General features: G+C 39.1%; 1 protein-coding gene across 2 annotated transcripts in view; it reads right to left on the bottom strand.

Annotated features, from left to right (window-relative positions):
- Positions 1 to 238: 238 nt before the first annotated feature.
- The window catches only part of N4BP2L2 (NEDD4 binding protein 2 like 2), a 44,619-nt gene continuing 28,237 nt past the window's right edge, over positions 239 to 16,620 (bottom strand). The window contains exons 6-10 of one of the 2 annotated variants that reach the window (XM_074168049.1): positions 9,032 to 10,836; positions 6,535 to 6,620; positions 5,731 to 5,776; positions 4,803 to 4,995; positions 239 to 414 (exon numbers count right to left, since the gene is read on the bottom strand). In XM_074168049.1, the coding sequence (XP_074024150.1) occupies positions 4,835 to 4,995; positions 5,731 to 5,776; positions 6,535 to 6,620; positions 9,032 to 10,836 (2,098 nt within the window). In that variant the 3' untranslated portion in view covers positions 239 to 414; positions 4,803 to 4,834. The remainder of the gene's footprint in view (positions 415 to 4,802; positions 4,996 to 5,730; positions 5,777 to 6,534; positions 6,621 to 9,031; positions 10,837 to 16,620) is intronic. The other variant, XM_074168040.1, reaches the window with a different exon arrangement.

Below are 16,620 nucleotides of genomic sequence, written 5' to 3'. Positions count from 1 at the left end.
AGAGAAACAGGCACCCTTCCCCACCCGTAGGCATCATTACCAGGTTCATGTGGCAACATCTGGGATTCTGATACAAGGGCATTAAATACCAGATCCTGAAGCTCACACCTCATGTTGACAGACACCTCCTTTCTCCTTACTGCTCTCTGTCTCTTTGTACCACACTCGAGGATGCACTGAGAAGGTATAAATCCCAAACGGCTTCAGAAAGTGACCTTTTGCCACACACAACAAAGTTATCTCAATTTTGATTTTTATTACGTGGACAGAGAGGTTGATATTGGGTGGCTGTGGGGGGAAGACGGCCAAAAGATTCACACCAAAATCTACGGTGGTTACTTTCTTCCGTGTTATTCCTTACATTTAAAATCCTTGGTGGCCAACTGAAGTCCTTCCAATCAAAGTGAGAAGTTTCTGTAATAAAATAGAAGAGATTCTGCTGAAATATCACAACAGCACAGACTGCAGAAAGACTTTAACAGTCACAAATCCAACCCTCAGACTGTGAAGAGTTCACCTGTCTGGTATTTTCAAAAGTCTCTTTCTTTCTCAGAATGACTTGTTCGTTATCTCTTTAAAAAATAAAAGTAAAAAAGGAGAGGAAGCAGATGATGGAAAGCAAAGGAAAAATAAAAACGCAAGGAGAATGTTAAAGGAAGAGAAGAAAACTTGGATGTCACAACTAGGGACAGTAAGGACCTAGCAATCTCAAGGCTGAAAAATAAGGAGAAGAGTAACAAAGTGGATTGTTTTTTTTCCCCCCTCTCCACAGCACAAACACTATATAATGAATAGTTGTTCAACCAACACTACTAAAGCATGGCTACATCTTGTTTTATTACATTGCATATTTTTTCCTGTTACATTCACTCGGGACCTCACAGGCCTCCAAGCTGAGGAGGTTCATGTGAAGCACCAGCACAACCTGATGGTTACTCTTTTCTGAGAGCTCCAGAAGGACTGTTCTGCACCACTCTTATTCTCCCTGGCAATTATGCTCTCTGCTTAAGTAAATATTAGGCCAGGTTTCCCTGGCAAGCACGGTAAAGGGCAGGTGAGGTTTTCTGGTCATAATCCTGTACACTTTCTCCTGCTTCATTTTGTTTAAATCTAGCGCTTAAATGTCAAAGGATAGAGAAAATATTTTTTTTATTATTGTTGTATCAAAGTAGCAACTGGAAGAAGCTTGGCCATGGGATGGTACTTTCCGTGGCAATAGTGGAAGACTGATCTAGTTTGCTTTGTATCTTTTAGATTATTTTTTTTCATGTTAGCCAAAAGACAGTCCTGCCTGTCCCAGCTATACATTCCCACTCCTTTGGCCGTGTCCAAAGCCACAGGAATAGCACGGCCAGGGAAAGGAGGAGCGATAACACGTGTCGTCAAGAGATTTTTCTCATTAAAACCTCGACCCTGCCAGGCTGTTGTGGAGGAAGTCTTCCTGCAGGGAGTTACTGCAAAGTGACTGCTACACTTCAAACCCAAACATGCCGGCTTTTATTTTGCAGCATTTCTGCAGATAAATGCTTAAACTGACATCAGGTTTTCTTGTCTTGTTCTACATTTGTAGATCATCTGGCGCTTGGGAGTCCTGGTCTAAGGAGAATTTCTAGGCCCTAAAATAATACTGTTTTCACTGATCTCAGCATTTTTTAATTCAGGATCTCTTGCTTAATCTCCAGAACAAACGCTGATGTGCTGCCAGTGCTGCAATAAGGAGCTCTCACAAGAACTTGAGATTAACCCTGTGTTTTCACAGAGGAACACTGTGACTGTTCACTCTCCCATTTGAATAAAAGCACCCTTACACACCGCGAATACAGAAGTATGATCACCCGGGCTAAGAGATTAAGTCTGGCCAGGGGTCTGCATTGCCCGTATCCTGTGCCTGACAGCGAGCACGAGTCGACTGACAACCCCAAGAGATGCTTTTTGGTTTTCACATACTTTTTAAATTACTTTTTTTTTAACATCCTAACGTTTGTATATGCTGAAAAGCAGCCTTTCATCTGAAGGTATGGTTGCACGATATGTGGTCCCTGCTATTGGAGCCGACTGCCGCGCAGGTGGGGAGCCCTGCATGTCCTCCCCCTCCTGTCTGCAGCTGCAGCAGCACAGCCCCGTCTGCCCCACAGTCCCAGCGTCGGCACTGAGTTGGACCTTACAGAGCTTATCTAAATTCACCAGCCCAGCAGAAACCTAACCTGTGGGGTCAGCGAGTTAAATGATAGCCTTCACGTCAGACAGCGAGTGGCGGAGCTGGTAAGGGGAGCAGGGCTGGGAGGAAGGGCACTGCCTGCTTTCGGCAGCAGCGAGCCATCACACCAGCTCGGCCAGAGGCAGCAGACACGGATCCAGAGCAGTCGAAACCCACCCGAACGCTGGCATCTCGCTCTCTCCCTCCAACAGCCATCAGGACTTCCCCTGACTCATTTCAGATGTTCAACTAGTGGAAAAAAACCCCACCGACACAAACCCCCACCAACTAACTTCCCTCCTCCTCCCAATACAAAGCCCTAACCAGCTTAGCAGTCCCAACTCAAAGGCTTTGCTAAGCACCTGTAAGGGGCTGTAAGGAGGATGGGACCGTGCAGCAATCAACCCTCCCATAGCCTTCACCTGCGACGAGGGACCCCCAGCTTAACCACCCGATCGTGGCACAGATCTTGCAATACCTTGGGTTTGTGGTTTTGGTTGGTTGGTTGTGTTTGTGTGGTTTTTTTTTAAACAAAACACTGACTGGGAGTCTTCTTTCGTGACTAAGTATGCCTTGCTTTAATTCTACATTCCCTAGAGCCAACATAAGCCAGTGCTGTAGAGCATTAGACTGCAACGTCAGGTAACAAACTGGGGTTTAATGACATTTTGTTTCAGACCAGCAGCCAGTGGCTGTTGAGAAACACACAGGGCTGCAGGACACTTCTGATGTGCTTGGGACAAGAAGAAGAGGAAGGCCAAAAGCATTTCAGGAGCAGCACGGCAGACAGACAAAGCAGGTAAATCTAATAGAAAAACACAGTTTGTTGGATGCAGCAATCGGATAAAGGTATGGACAATAGGGCAGGGTACTCTGCATATGTCCTTCCTTTCTTGAAGCACACAAAGAGTAAATAAATCAATTTCCAGATTAATCACAGTTCTCTTCAGGGAAGAGAACAGAGCTCTCCAAGCTTGTTTCTTTAGCATAAAAACATTTTAATCAATAAACCTGGACGTTTTGGGTTACAAATTACACCGAGTTACAAATCCACACTGAGACAGCCAGTCAGCATCACAAGCAAAAATCTTTCCTGTGAAGTGCTCACATTCGCAATATTATAAATAGATAACTTTTTAGATAATTTGTGGCTGACACAGGGCTAAGTATTTGGTGAAAATATTTTTTTTATTTGCTTACCAAATATTTTAGTATTTGATCCTGTAAGAGGACAGATGTTCTTGATGTGATTAATAATCTGTTCTGACAGCACCTTGCGAGATCAGCGCTCTCTGTACTATGAGGTTCAAAGAGATTCCCCTCATCTTCCTACATCGGTAGTTGGTACAGGCTAATCAGTAAATGACCTGCAATGTCATTTTTGTCACCAATGACATAAAAATGCATATAATCAAATCAAGCCCCATTTGAGAGGTTTCAATTCCAACTCAAACTATTCAACTACTTTAATTCTGTTGTGAACCTCCACTGTGAAAATTAAGAAACCTTTTAAAATGTCAACTTCTGCTTTTATAACTGTCCCAACACAGTGCACGTTTGCCTCCAACCCCTCTTGCAACTATTGACCCGTGCTCAGGTCAGGCATAGGATACTGGGTGACACAGATCCCTGGCCAGGCCCCACATGGGTGATATTCCAGTGGTCCTGTGATGTCTGGATGGGAATAATTTAAGCCCCAGGATCTGGAATTTTTTTTCTGGCTCAATTTGCCCATGGTACAAGTTATTTTATTTCTATGTACCTCAGTTTACTTGTTTTAAAGCTACAGATTAATCCATTTTCCACTTTGGAAAGAACAACTAATGGAAAATGGTATAGAGAAGTTAAGCTAGCACTTTCCAGCTGGATCCAGAAGTCCTTCCTTCTTATCACAATCTGCTTAGAATATCTCTTATAAACAAACTGGAGAAACTTTGCCAAGTTACCGAAGGGTTCAAAAATGCACAAGACAAGCATGAACACGATAGTGTACTTTCTAATACTCAGTAGCACACTTCATCATACCAAATGAAAACATTAATGAAAAATTAACACTTCAATATATGGACTCCTGTTGCAAGCTCCTGCTGCTGATTCCCTACTGAAAAGCAGAACTGTCACTTTTCCATAACTTGGTGAAATACTGTTTTATTGCTCGTACAGTGCTTTTCCTAATTAGACCCTTAACAGAGTCATCATTGCTCTGCATGCTGAAGAGATGAGGAAAATAGGACTGAGATGACACGACTCACAACAGATCGCCACAATAATCACCCTGGGAATAAAGTCCAACTCTCAGGCGTCCTAGACCACTGCTTTCACTTCACCAGACAGGTTTTAAATTTCAGAGAAAAAATAAAATAAAATATGGCTTTAATAACAAAACGCTGCCTTCTCTTTTCCCCATTCAAGCTTAGAAAAAATCAACCCAAAACAAAGCAACCCTCAACCCTAACATGAAGAAAAAAAATATAAAAAAAAAAAAAAAAAATCAAGTTGGGTGATGCTAAATGCACCTTAAAAATTATAAAAAAACCAATGCTCTTTAGATGTTTGGTGAAATAAAATACAAGAATGAAACACATTCACAAGTGTGACTGATTACCTTTTCCTTCATGCAGAATTAAAGCTGGTCCATCATGACTGATGAAACACAGCATCCAGGCAGCCAGTGCTAGTGTAGGTCATGATGTTCTCCTCTATCAACCCTTGAACCAGCTCCATTTCTGGAAGAGTTTCAGAAGAGTCTTGATCCTCTTGGCGATTTTTGTTTAGATCTTCAAGGCTAATAATATCATCTAAAAATAAAGAAATTACAAACTGCAGCGAAAGACACCTGAAACTATCTCACCTAGTCTGTCATTTATATTACGTTAGGATAGAGTACTTCTAGAACAAATTTTTATTTCATCAGAGTACTTCTATTTCCAGGGAGCTACTATTGTGTATTTTTAATCTCACATTAGGGAACTTGTGAAATGGTACTAGATTAATGTGGAAATAATGGAAAAAGACAATCAGCAACCTTATCCCATAACCTCTACTTGCAGGAATTAATGCAACCCCAGAGCTTCCCATGAACCCTGATATGTCTGCTGCTCACGCGTGTGACCTATTATTACGCTGGCAATTTTTAGCGATCATTTAGTTTAACTAAGTTGAAGATGCTCAAACTTTCAGAGAAATAAAGTCTAAAGTAAGACTTCTTCACGTTAAGTGTGTTTGTGATCTGGAATGGGTAAACTTGAGCTAAGAATTGGATTAATTCCATGTGGGAAACTTTAAAAGGCAAGGAATTTCAGCACTTGCATCAGGGAACGTAAAGTGATGATTCCCAGCAACCGTAGCTCTGCCATACGATGTACACAATCAACAGAGGCACAAATTCATTTATCACATCCTCATGCTTTTGCACGAAGAGGAGTGTTATCACTCATTTGTGATGAAAACCTTCACCACATTTCACCATTAACTATTTTCTCTTCTGAACAAGAAGTGTTTGATACAGTTTTTGTATCATGGAATACACTTACCAGCCAAGGTGTTTCTGTTCTGCAATCCGTTTATTTTCTGTTTTTCCTAAAATAGAAAATAGTCCAGAGAAAAGAAGAAGGTATGTGTCAAGAGATTTTGTTATTTTGGGAAAGAAAAAGGTCCATGCTCTATTTTGTTACTACTAAATAATTATAATTTATAATTTCATTGTACTTACAGATTTTTTCTAGTTTCCACTACCAGACACTACAGTGCTCCTTAAATTAAAACAAACTTTCTCAAAGCAACAGTCAGAGTAGGAAAAAACCCCCATAATTTGTAAGTTAACACTTTCTAACTAGACAAGGAGAATTAATTTGCTGTCAGTTACTCAGAATGACTTCTCTGCTACAGCTCTTGGTAGAAGTAGCCATGAAGAAGCTACAGGTAGTGGAGGATGAAATTTGCTCAGATGATGGGAGAAAAACAAAGAAAACAACATGATGATGATAGGTTGTGTTTAATGAACATAGGCTAGATCAGGACACAAGTATCAAGGAAAAGAGTTGGGGTTTTTTTGTTGTGGTTGTTTCTTGTTTTGTTTTGTTTTTTTAAATCTCCTTGAACTATTTAGCACACATTTCTGAAGCTGACCATTCAAAACCTGAATCCTACCATGGCCGCAAGCTGGTTCTGGAAATATTCAGAATAGTACATAAAACATCCATCTCCTCATTGTGGGTATCAAAAAAAAAACCAAAGCACATTTACTATCAAAGAACATAATCTTGCTTATGAAATGACGAATTCCTCTTTACACCTGGAATATTGGAAAGCCTTCCGAAATCCCCTAAAATCCGTACCTCCACAGAGGTCTTCCACAGTAAATAGATCATCTTTGAAACTTTCCAGTCAAGAGGAACTATATAATCATCTGGCAACAAGGATTCTGCAGAAGAAAATATTTTTTGCAGTTGAGTGTTCAGATCTCTCCATAGCCAAAATATACCACAGAATTACAATTTTTGCACACATTATATATATATACTTTTTTAAAAAATCAGCAGATATTTAAATGAGCCAGTAGCAAAGTCAGAATTTAGGTTTTCTAGAATCTAAGGCCAGTGCACAGCAAGGGGAGGAGGGGGAAGGAGATTTGGTTTTGGTTTCTTTATTTATGCAAAGGCTTTCCTACCATACTTTCATTTCCCCCACATACTCCCCCAAAGCTAGGCACAAAGAAGAAAAACAGACAGCTTTCATCCCATAAATTAAAAAAATGCAACTTAAGTAACAACTTTTAAAGTGTTTAATTATAGGAATTTGGGCAATTTCACTAGAGAAATTACTTTCTAACACGTTTTAACTCTATTTAAGAAGCTGAGAACAGAGTCTTTGTAGGAAAACAGTCTAAAATATATTCTATGCTTATATGAGAATCATACAAGCAAGTCAGTCAACTAAACCCTTCATTTATAAATAACCTAAGACATTTATTTCCCAAAATTGTTCCCTCCAAAAGAATGTCAATAAAAATGCACTGCAGTTGCCAGTCCTGTAAAATACTAGAGCTGAAATGTGTACATGAGTAAGTAGTAGCCTATTAATATATAACAGGCCACAAAAAAGCACAAGACTTTTCGAAGTCGTAGGAATTATAGTCAAATGAGAATGTGGCAAGGCTTCTGCAGCAGGCGCAATTTTGATGGAAAAAACCTCTAACAAACAGTGATCACAAGCTGGCAGGGCTTCAGGGAGATATTGGGGTGGGTTTGTATTTCTTAAATGTTATCTCCAGAGGAAACTCATCTAAACACCAAAGAATTTTATTTGCTACTGGCTCAGAGAAGAATGACTCAGAGAAGTATGTGGTTTACTAAGCTCTTGAGTGTTTCTGAATGCCTCTTTTTTCCTGGAAGATCCCTATTTTCAAGTCATGGCCAACTCCCTCTAAGATAATGAAATTTCAGATCACAAATATGAAGACTCACCAAGTTTGGAGGAGAAAAATGTTTTCTGTGTAATAGTTGGGGACACCAGCAGTACCTCTCTGCTCTATTTCAGCTCTATATGGCAAGTTCTTTGGTGTGTGGTGCCAGATGTAGATAAAGAAGCACTGCAGGTCCTCTGGGGACCAAACCGAGCAATGCTGCCAGTGTTCTGCATCACTGTTCTGGCAGGTAGCATCGCCATAAACTTTTACAATAAAAACAAAGAAGCCTGAGGTCAGTTTGGGCAGATAAACAGACCTAAGCTCCGCCTCAGTTGTCATCTTAAAATTTTCATATGCAAATACATGCTTAACTTTAAATTCTACTGAAACAAACAGGTGTAAAGGTCTACGTGCTGAAAAAAAGGTCTGTGCTTTTTAATTCTATTTGTTGACCAAAGTTACTGTTTCTCCACTGACTAAATTTGGACCAAAGAAATTGCAGAACTTTATGCACAGGGGATGCAGCTCTTTCAGCAGGTGCGTACGCAGCACCATGTCCTGGGGTGATTTCCAAACAAATGGCTGTTGTTGTTGGGGCTACAGCTCTGTAGGGTTATGTTAGCCTGCCCTAAATTTGGAAATCGTGGCTGCCACACGCAACTCCTTTGAGGACTGATCATCATACTCCTAACTGCTAACTTAAAAAGATTAAACTAAAAGTACGAAAATATGACATCTGGATCTCTGGAAGGCAAGTATAAAAGATTGTGACACTTCTTAGTCATGCACAATTAAAAAGAAGGTATTCAATATCAGAAAATGCATCTTGTAAGTTTGATGCTCAATTTCAAATTAAATTAGATCGTGGGAAAGATTTTCAACAGCATCTAAGCTACATGAGGGTCTATGAAAACTTTACTAAATAAAGAAAAAGGAATGGTACTATAGGTGGACTATAAAAACAGACGGAGAACCTTTATGTAAGGAAACAACATATTGTACCATGTTTTCATTTAGTTTTGTAATAACTACAGTAAATCTTACTCAGTAGGATGTATTAAAACATCAGCAAGAGCTGCATGCTTTGGATTTAAAGTTAGTAAGTCTTTGTTACTAACGAGAGTACAAATATGAGGCCAAACCCAACGTCACCTTTGACAGAGACTGAAGATTTTAGGTAAAAATTAAAATAACATAAAATAATCACCACAGCAGCAGTGATTCCTTTCAATAGGATTAATACTTGATGTATTGGTACCTACAATAAACGTAAGTATTTGATCATAGGGATTTTAGGGTTTTTGGGGTGTTTTGGTGGTTTGTTGTCTTGTTTTGGTTTTTTTGTTTGTTTGGTGTTTTGGAGGGGTTATGACTTATTTTTTTTGGTTGGTTGTTTTTTTACATACAAGTAGCGAGAAGAGCATTACCCAGTGGAAGACCTGGAGAACCAAAGAGCTGCACAAGTTGAAATGCAAATCCTAATGATAAGGGAAGTCCCAGAAAACTACATTTCATATTGACATCTTGATTATCTTCAACTTGTGAGGCCTCTGCTGGCTCAGCGTCATCTGCTTCGTGCACGTTTTCACTGCAGCTTGCCAATATATTAGAATCTTCTGGATATTCAGAAACAACAGAAGACAAAATATCTGGTTGGCTATTTGTAACCTCTGAAGAAACTTGTTCACTCTCACTCTCTTTTTCATCACCTACTTGTCGTTGCTTAAGATTTCTAGCTTGCTCCTCCTTTGTCCTGGGAACTACACAAACCCTGCAGGAATATTTTGGTACAGGAGAAGATTGTCCTGAATGAATGTAAGAAACACCATCTAAAAGAACATCTGCCTCCAGGGTGGGTAAGGAACAGGTTGCCTCGGTGCCACCGTAAAGTGCAGAATATTCCTGCAATGCAGGGTCCTGTTCACATTCCTCTCCAAGGTCCTTCCTTAGAAAGCTCTTTCTCTCCGCTTCCCAAACACTTTTTTCGGGAACATAATCTTTTACTGGGACTTCTTTCTCTCCCTCTGTAGTACCAGCAAGCTGTCTTGGAAGATTAAACTTTGGTGCCAAGTTGACAATTCTTCTGTGTCTTTTCCTCTTCGATGTAATTGGTGCAGCATCATTTCTTGGACCATTTACTTCACTCGAACACTGCACGAAAGTGGCCCTGGCTTCCACAAGGGAATCAAGGCGCACTTCACCAGCTGGAGATTCCAACAGACCATTGCTTATTACATTGCCAGCCTCCTCAGTTACTGTTACCTGATGGTTTTCCTTTACCAATCCTCCATTTGACCAATAGCAGTTTAGGTGCGTTGAACCGTTTGTAGGAGATTGTTTGGGTTTCCTCATTTTTGGGGGTCTTTGTTCACCTACAAATTTATCCTCACACCAAGAGAGAGGAGCTTGTGTATCAAAGCCCAGCTGCAATTCCTCAGTAGGTAAATTAATTGAAAAAAAAGCCCAGGTATTAGAGCTATTCTCTTCTGCTTTTAATACACCTTTGTCCTCTGTGTTATTATCAGGCCTGTTATCATGTACATTTGAATTGTAACACTGAGAGGTTTCTTTTCCTTCCCCATTTAAGCTTAACTGTTTAGCTTCCATGTCAGGTTCACATGTAATTTGATATGATCCGAGTTTGTTTTCTGTGCTTAACAGCGGGCTGTTATGATCTTCAGCAATGCCTCCTGTTCCCTGGATGGAATTTTTATCATTACTTATTTTTAGGAAATTGCTTCCACAAAGATTTTCTATGTGCCTTTCATGTGTTTCCTCATCATCGAATGCATTTTTGGTTAGGTTTCCAGTAGACAAAGGGGTTGAATCTATTAGAAGTGAACTGTTACTTTCTACAGGCAATTCATTTTTCAATGGACTGTTTGACATCGTTGAGACCTCGGACACAGCGACGGGAAACCTTTCTCCTGAAATCACTGCAGCTTCTTTTAGGCTTTCATCATCACCATTAGGCTGTTCTTCACAAACTGTTACTGGATCCTCTGGACCTCCACTGAACGTACACAATGATTTGCTGTTTTCTTCTTCTGAATCATCCTCTTCACTTTCTGATGTGTCCTGGTCATCTGGAATTGGATGGTGAGCTGCTCCACCTAACTTTTTCTTCATAATTTCTGTATGATGATTACCTTTCATTTTTTTGTTTCTTTTTCGCTTTTTCCTCTGCTTTGCTTTTGTCAATAGGCGCCCAGGGTTCTTCAAAATTGTCCCCCTATGTGAAAATAAAAAAAATTAAATGTAAAAAAAAAAAACAAAAATTAAGTAAGAATGTATTTGTGGTGTTCAATTTGAAGAACAGGTACTTTATGTTAATATTGTAATCAAACACAGATGATCTGCTTCTTAAAATAGATAAGATCTCAGATAAAACCTTCTATTGATTAAACAAATGTGCATTTTACAATTCAGAACTACCTTGAACATTTTAAATCCATTTAAATAAACACAGATGCCGTCTCATTAACTTTGCTTTACAAAAAGTATCACAAATCATTGCAAGACCAAACAACCTCTTTCTGGATGTCTTTCTAAATGGTGTTTGAATAATAGATACTAGAGAGCTACTGCTATTCTGAAATTTCCTTAAATGTCATGCTGAGCAGAAAGGTACAAAGTGGAGGATGTAGTAAGAAAATGTCATCCATTAAGATTAAATGGACTATACTTAGATAAACTGGACGCAAATTCAAAACATACTAACGAAAATTGTGAGTAACATAAAGGTACACTGACTACAGCAACTCTGATCTTTACTGTTCAGTATATTACACCGGGACACATGCATTTAGAAAAAATACTTCATATTTTATTAGCAAGAAAATAATACACTATAGAAAAATTAACACAGTTGTAGGCAGTTATTTACAATTAATTTTGTAGTTCTTTTTAGAAAATCTGGTGGGGTTTTTTGTCTGCATTTCTCATTGAATTTTAATAGATAACAGCCCTAACCACGACTTCAGAGAAATCTTGATGTTAGCCCATCAGCCAGCTAACCCTGAAATGACCACTCATAAGAAAAACCTAGTCCAGAAATCTAACTTCTCCATATGCAACTCTTAAGAGATAGATGAGATTTTCAAAGCTAAGTTTGACTGATGAGTCTTTGTATCAAAGATCTGCTCCTTTTCTGTAATCCTTAGCTTTTCTGTAACCCTTTGTTCAGGATGGTACTTCACACAATACACTAAAGCAAACCAAGCAGTAGCTAGAAGAATTATAGGGAAGCCAGAGTCACTAGTAGGCTACCTGGGACCTAAAGGTCACCTATGGAAACCTATCCTTACACTTTATTCATTCTTAAATTTATTAATTCTTATAATCTCATATAAATTCTTTTTGATTTGAACTCTACAAAGCAAACCCTCCTAATTCTCCAAGTGAGAAGCACCTCAGCAGCCTTCTCGACCTCAGTATAGCCACAAAGTCACTTGACTGGTGCTTGGTGCTTTGATATTGCTGCAACAAGCGCTATGGATCTCTGAAACGATCTTGTTGGAAAGCACACAAATGTTACTGCCCTATAATGGCATCCAGAGGCGACATCCTATGAAGAAATGGGATTTCCTTCAAACGTCGGCATTTAAATCCACATGGTGCTTTCCTCCAAGTAGTGAAAACTGACTTCCTCTTTTCCAAAAGAGTGTATTTTCAATACACCGCCCTATGGTTTAAGTGCAGATGTCTAAACTGCAGATGCTTGAAGTTAGCCAAGACAAATTCCACCCTGAATTCTGCTCACAATACATTCCCTACTCAGCAACATGCTTCCTTTCTCCCCCGAAAGAGACATGGGATGCCAGGCAAAGTTTTAGGATTGAATAGATCTTATTTGTCTGTTGAATTAAATGATATAAATGTGAAGCATCTACAATGGTAGTTGGAGAGATTACTTTCTTACATATAACCCAGATTTGCAGAAATCATATACTAATCACAGATTGTGTCTTAAATCCTGACTTTCTTCAGTGATGAAAATTAATTGTTTGAAAGTGTTTTTAGAAGAGGAAATTCTCTTAGGTTTTCAGAAGCATGAAACACCTTAGCAGTGAAACACAAAATAATATCCCATTTTTAATTGGTTTTTAATGTAGTGGGGACCATGCACCAATTCCAAGAAGAATTGAGTATTGTATGTAAAGGCCCCTGTGCTGCCATAACAACTCTGCAGAAATGACAACCGAATTGCCAGTGTTAGCCGTGGCACAGGAAAGGAACGGACTTTTCCAGTCTCGGTATTATTGTCGCTATGCTCTTGCTTACCACTCACTTCTCCCAGATGTGAATTTGCGCTGCTGCTGCTGGAAGCGAACTTCTCTAATACTGATTCAAGCGTGTTTTCTGGTGCCTAACTCTTGAGGCATCTGACACCACTTACCGAGAAGAACCCGGAGGATCCAGAGAAACATTTATTGATGTTTCCGCATCAATATTACCGCATTGAAATTGTTGCATGGCAAAGTAGTAACAAATACAAATGTTGGTCCAGGTTGATGATTTAGCATACCTGGGTATGACCTTCAATAGTGACATTCAGCAGTTCATATGAAATACAACAGCTACGTCATTTCTATGCTTTGGAAACACAGAGGCTTTATAGGAGTTCAGCAAAATTAGTTTTCTAAAGGTTTAGATTTCTTAAAGAAAGGTCTAAAGCAAAAAAGAAGGTGGTGAACTACTAAATACAGAATAATAAAATTTCTTCTTCTTCACTCTTTCCAGGCAACTTCTGTTTTCAAACTCATTTTAAGAAAAATACTACCCCAAAGAAACATTCTAATGCACCATGATGGCATAGCTAAAATTTCCTGCTTGTGGTATACCCAGTATCAAGTTAAGGTTTTTGCATTTAAGGAACCAAATTGTCTACTAGTTTTCTTCAGTTTTATCTTAGTTCCTCCTCTTTTAGTCAACCTACATGCCTTTTGAGGAATTTTCCTTATTGTAAAACCATATGACACACAAAACCAGAAAATTCAAGAACCAGCATGGAGATAGACATGTCTTCTTTACAGGGGCATTTGCTAGTGGGTTGTTTATAAACACATATAACACATGCAGAAAGGAAAAGAAAAAAGATGTCATTTCAGTTGGTATTTCAATTTTGCTATATATTAAGCATTTAAAAAAAAATGGTCAGTAATAAACAGAGCCAAAAAAAATGTAATAGTATTTTTGTTGAAATAGGAATTTTCTTTCTGTAACAACACCTTGAAATTTCTCAGCCTACCATTTAGACAATATTAAAAGCTTTTTGCTATAACTCTGTTGTATGTGACTTCAAGGTTGTAACCTACTGCTCAAAATAGCACTGGCTGGCTTGATGGAGAGTCAGTGCTCAGGTGACACTCTTTACTGGAGAAACGAACACACTTTCATGATTGCTGAGGCAAAACACGCAAAGGAAAGGATCTAAAGAAGTTAAGTCACATTTTACTGGAAAATAGCAAAACCAGAAAAGAGGTTTTTTGCAGTTGTACAAACTTCAGCTCTAGCATACATCTAAGCTGATGTCTGCTTGATATCAAAAAATGCCTGTAGTCATTGCTGTAATGAAATACAGAGGAACTGATAAATGTAAAAAGCAATTCTATATGACATTAAGCAACGAGGTACATGCTCTTTCAGAAACGTATGTTATCATTAATCTCCAAAGTCTCTGAAGTGGGTTTTCAACATCAAAATTATGGTAGAGCTGCTCACATAAAACAACATTTACTGGGATACACTTCACCTTCTCTACCTGGTAAGTCCAAGAGCATTGCTGAATTCCTTGTGACCTAACTTTACCTTAGCAACATCGGAAATTGAAGTTATAATTTTGGAATAACAAAAAAAGTTCTGGTAGCAGCCTTTTTGTTATATATATTGCCTTTAATACTGAAATGAGTGACAAAGATCCAGTTCCTCAAAACCAAATGGAATATTGGTATTAGGTGATCAAGCAACTGGAAAAAAACACATGCAAAATAACTTGTCAGCATTATTTGGCTTCCTGAAAGGTGAAATTCCATTAGACAGCTGAGCATCCAACTTAGCATTTTATTGTTGCTGAAGAAATAGCCCTAGTCACCTCCAACCCACCTAGTTGCGGATGTTACATTTCCACTACCTGTCTTTTGCCAGCTCTACCACCTTGTGGGTGGATTTACCCGCCTGAGCCAGCATGAAAAGAAAGCAAGTACTTGCTTTGTTGTTGAGCTAATTTAACTCACCAAAGCAAGAAGTAAAATAAGTGTCTAGCTAAGACAAAGGACGTGGTTGGTGGGATCAAGGTGACTACTTTCAGCAGCAACATACTAGGTTGCCTCACAGCCCATCTTAAGGAAATTCACCATAAACGACTCGTAAGAAATGTTTATACCTTACAGTGTTGCAAATTAATGCTCCTCACCCCAAATCAGTAAAAATCCTACTATTTGGATTTTATCTCAAGTAACTATTTATTATTGTCTCTCAACAGCGTTGCCAGTGGTGGCGAGATTTAAACACTCGCTTTCATAAAATATGCTATTCTATGACAAGGCTCAAAGAGCTACCCCAGTCTTCATAATTTCTACAGGACTGATGTATATACAGTTCCATGCAATGTATGATGAGCCATCAAGACTGCTGCCAGGCTAGAGTCCAGGCACAAGAGACACTGATCTAGGGTACACAGAGAATGGCTTACAATTCCTGTCAACAGGACAAGGAGTAATGGTTTTAAATTGGAAGAGGGGAGATTTAGATTAGATATTAGGAGGAAATTTTTCACTATGAGGGTGGTGAGGCACTGGAACAGGTTGCCCAGGGAAGTTGTGGATGCCCCATCCCTGGAGGTGTTCAAGGCCAGGCTGGATGGGGCTTTGAGCAACCTGGTCTAGTGGAGGTGTCCCTGCCCATGGCAGGGGGGTTGGAACTCGATGATCTTTAAGGTCCCTTCCAACTCTAACCATTCTATGATTCTATGAATTGGTCTGATCAAAGCATGCCTTTAGAAGCTGTTCATTTTATCATATACACGGCAAAGTGCAACCACTTCACTTTTCAAAGTAAAAAAACCAAACAGCCAAATAAACCCCCAACCAACCAACAAAAAAAACCCCCATCAAAACCCCCAAGTTCCTGAGGTGCAAGTAACATCAAATGACAGTCCATTCACTCCACAAGAAGTTTCAAGTGGGGTGATCTGACTGATCTTTCTCCTTCCTGGTTCATTGAAGTCATACATGTTTTCTGACTGAAAGAGTCAGTCTCCTATTTTGGCTCCTTGGTCACAGAATGTGTTGATCAACATTAAGGAAATGAATCCCGAATACACTGATTGATAAATACGTACATACACACTGAATATACTCGTGCCCAGTATCAAACATCTACTTCCCGAACAAGTGAAACAATTCAAAAGCCTCTTTCAATCTCATTTAGGTGCCACAAATCTCATCTGACACAATTCAAAATTCCAAGCAAAAAAAGGAAAAAAAAAAAAATCAATAGTAGAGATACTGATTGATGCTAACAGACAGAGAGAAGAGACCATTTTTTGTTTCACTGGATTTCTCTGCACCATGAAGTATGGCTCAATGTTAAAAAGCAGGTTAAGGAGAAAAAAAAAAGGACAAAGACACACAAGTGATCCGAATCCATCTTAAGGGGATGCACTTACAATGCAGAGAAGAAACTCTGTATTATCATCAGGCTTCTGACCCATGTAGACTCACAGAATCAGTTTTCATTTAAAGTTCTCTATGTCAACATTTAGTCTTTTGTACAGAACATGATGGACACATGCCAATGTTATGCACTGGAAGTACAGTATGAATCATCCTGTCAAGTCTGGTGACATCCACTCTGTTACTTGGATGACATCAGCTCAGGCATGGAAACATGACTGAAATTAATCTGGGCTAGACAAAAAATACGCTGCTTTCAGAAATAGTTTGAAGAAACAGAAACTCTAGTCAAATTTGGAAATCCAGTTAATAAAGTTTGGTGTAACCTGCTGTGCAGCAGC

Source organism: Numenius arquata, chromosome 1 (assembly GCF_964106895.1).
Source record: "Numenius arquata chromosome 1, bNumArq3.hap1.1, whole genome shotgun sequence".
NCBI lineage: Eukaryota > Metazoa > Chordata > Aves > Charadriiformes > Scolopacidae > Numenius > Numenius arquata.
This window is presented reverse-complemented; position numbering and strand designations above follow the sequence as displayed.